This window comes from Quercus lobata, chromosome 9 (genome assembly GCF_001633185.2).
Source record: "Quercus lobata isolate SW786 chromosome 9, ValleyOak3.0 Primary Assembly, whole genome shotgun sequence".
Taxonomy (NCBI): Eukaryota; Viridiplantae; Streptophyta; class Magnoliopsida; order Fagales; family Fagaceae; genus Quercus; species Quercus lobata.
The window spans coordinates 34194225-34195778 of record NC_044912.1 but is presented as its reverse complement, the minus strand read 5'-3'; the positions used below and the strand labels follow the sequence as shown (position 1 = coordinate 34195778).

Sequence of the window (1554 nt, the reverse complement as noted above, 5' to 3'; positions counted from 1 at the left end):
TATATGGTGTGCACAGTATATTTCAAAAGAAATTATTGGAGCATGCAAGGTAAGGGTTCCCGATGCCCACTTCGAACTATTTATGAATATAATTGTTATATTCTATTTTGGGAATTTATGATATTTTGTTCTTGTGGGAGGTACCATTAGTTATTCAAAAACCTGAATCTGATGGATATATGTATGTGAAAATATTATTTTATATTATTTTGCAGATTCATTATGACCAATTTTAATCCCTTAGCTAAGATTCTGGATGAAAATCGATTGTTTGGACCAAACTATGTAGATTGGAAAAGGAACTTAATCATTGTTCTCACTACTGATAAAATAACTCATGTCCTTAATACTGAGGCATCAGAACTTGCTTTAGCTGATGCCACTGAGGAGCAAATAGATGCATTTAATAAGTGGCATGAGGCTGATGAAATGGCTAAATGCTACATAATGGCCTCTATGAACAATGTGTTGCAAAAACAATGCCAAGGCCTAGTTACAGCAAAAGATATGATGTTGCACCTTAAAGAGATGTTTAGAGAACAAAGCAGAAGTGCACGGCAAACTGCTATGAAAAATCTCATGTCCACCAAAATGGTGGAAGGAGCTCCAGTTCGAGAACATGTCCTGAAGATGATTTCTTTCATCAATGAACTGGATATGCTTGGTGCAGAAATTGATAGTGAGACCCAAGTTGATGCGATTCTAGCATCTTTACCTAATTCTTTTAATCAGTTTATCATGAACTATAACATGAATAAGATGGAAATGACATTGTCAGAGCTGCTCAATAAGTTGAAAACAGCTGAGGATCTCATCAAGAAAGAAAAGCCTACTGTAATGTTGGCTGAAAAATCTTATACTTCTCTTAAGTTGAAGGCTAAGGGTAAGAACTTTAAGAGAAAAGGGTCTCAGTCATTCAATAAGGCTCGGGGTGACAATGTGAATAAGGATATTGTGAAAAAAAAGCAAAAGGAAATTGTTTCCATTGCGGTAAGCCTGGTCATTAGAAGAGAAATTGTCGCCATTATTTGGCTTCTCTGAAGAATGACAAACCTGTAGAAGATATGCCTAATTTGCTCATTATTGAAACAAATTTAATGGTTGGTCCATTTGATTCTTGGTGTGGAGATTCTGGTACAATCTCACACATTTGCAATATGTTGCAGGGGTTCAAGGATACCCGAAGGCTAAATGAAGGGGAGGTAATCCTAAAGATGGGGACTAGTGCAACTGTTGCAGCCACTACCAGTGGAACCTTTTATTAAGAATTATCTTCTAGTAGAATTCTTGTCTTAGAAGATTGCTTATATGTGCCAAAAGTGGATGAAATTTAGTTTCAATTTCAAAACTTGGTTGTTCAGGATATTCATTTCTTTTTTACTTCTAAACTTGTTTTTAAGTCTAATAATAAATTTGTAACTTCTGGCATTTTACAAGATGGTCTTTATTTTTTGAGTTCTATTGATAATTCTATTAATTGTGTTGAGAATGATATTGTTGCTAGTGTGTTATCTCTTAAAAGAAAAAGAGATGTTAATCCTACATATATATGGC

General features: G+C 34.6%; 1 protein-coding gene across 1 annotated transcript; it reads left to right on the top strand.

The window, feature by feature from the left end:
* Nucleotides 1–222: 222 nt before the first annotated feature.
* On the top strand, nt 223–1265 carry LOC115961630. The gene is made up of 2 exons (XM_031080574.1): nt 223–990; nt 1167–1265. The coding sequence occupies exons 1-2, from the start codon at nt 223–225 to the stop codon at nt 1263–1265; spliced, it is 867 nt and encodes a 288-aa protein (XP_030936434.1).
* Nucleotides 1266–1554: the final 289 nt, after the last annotated feature.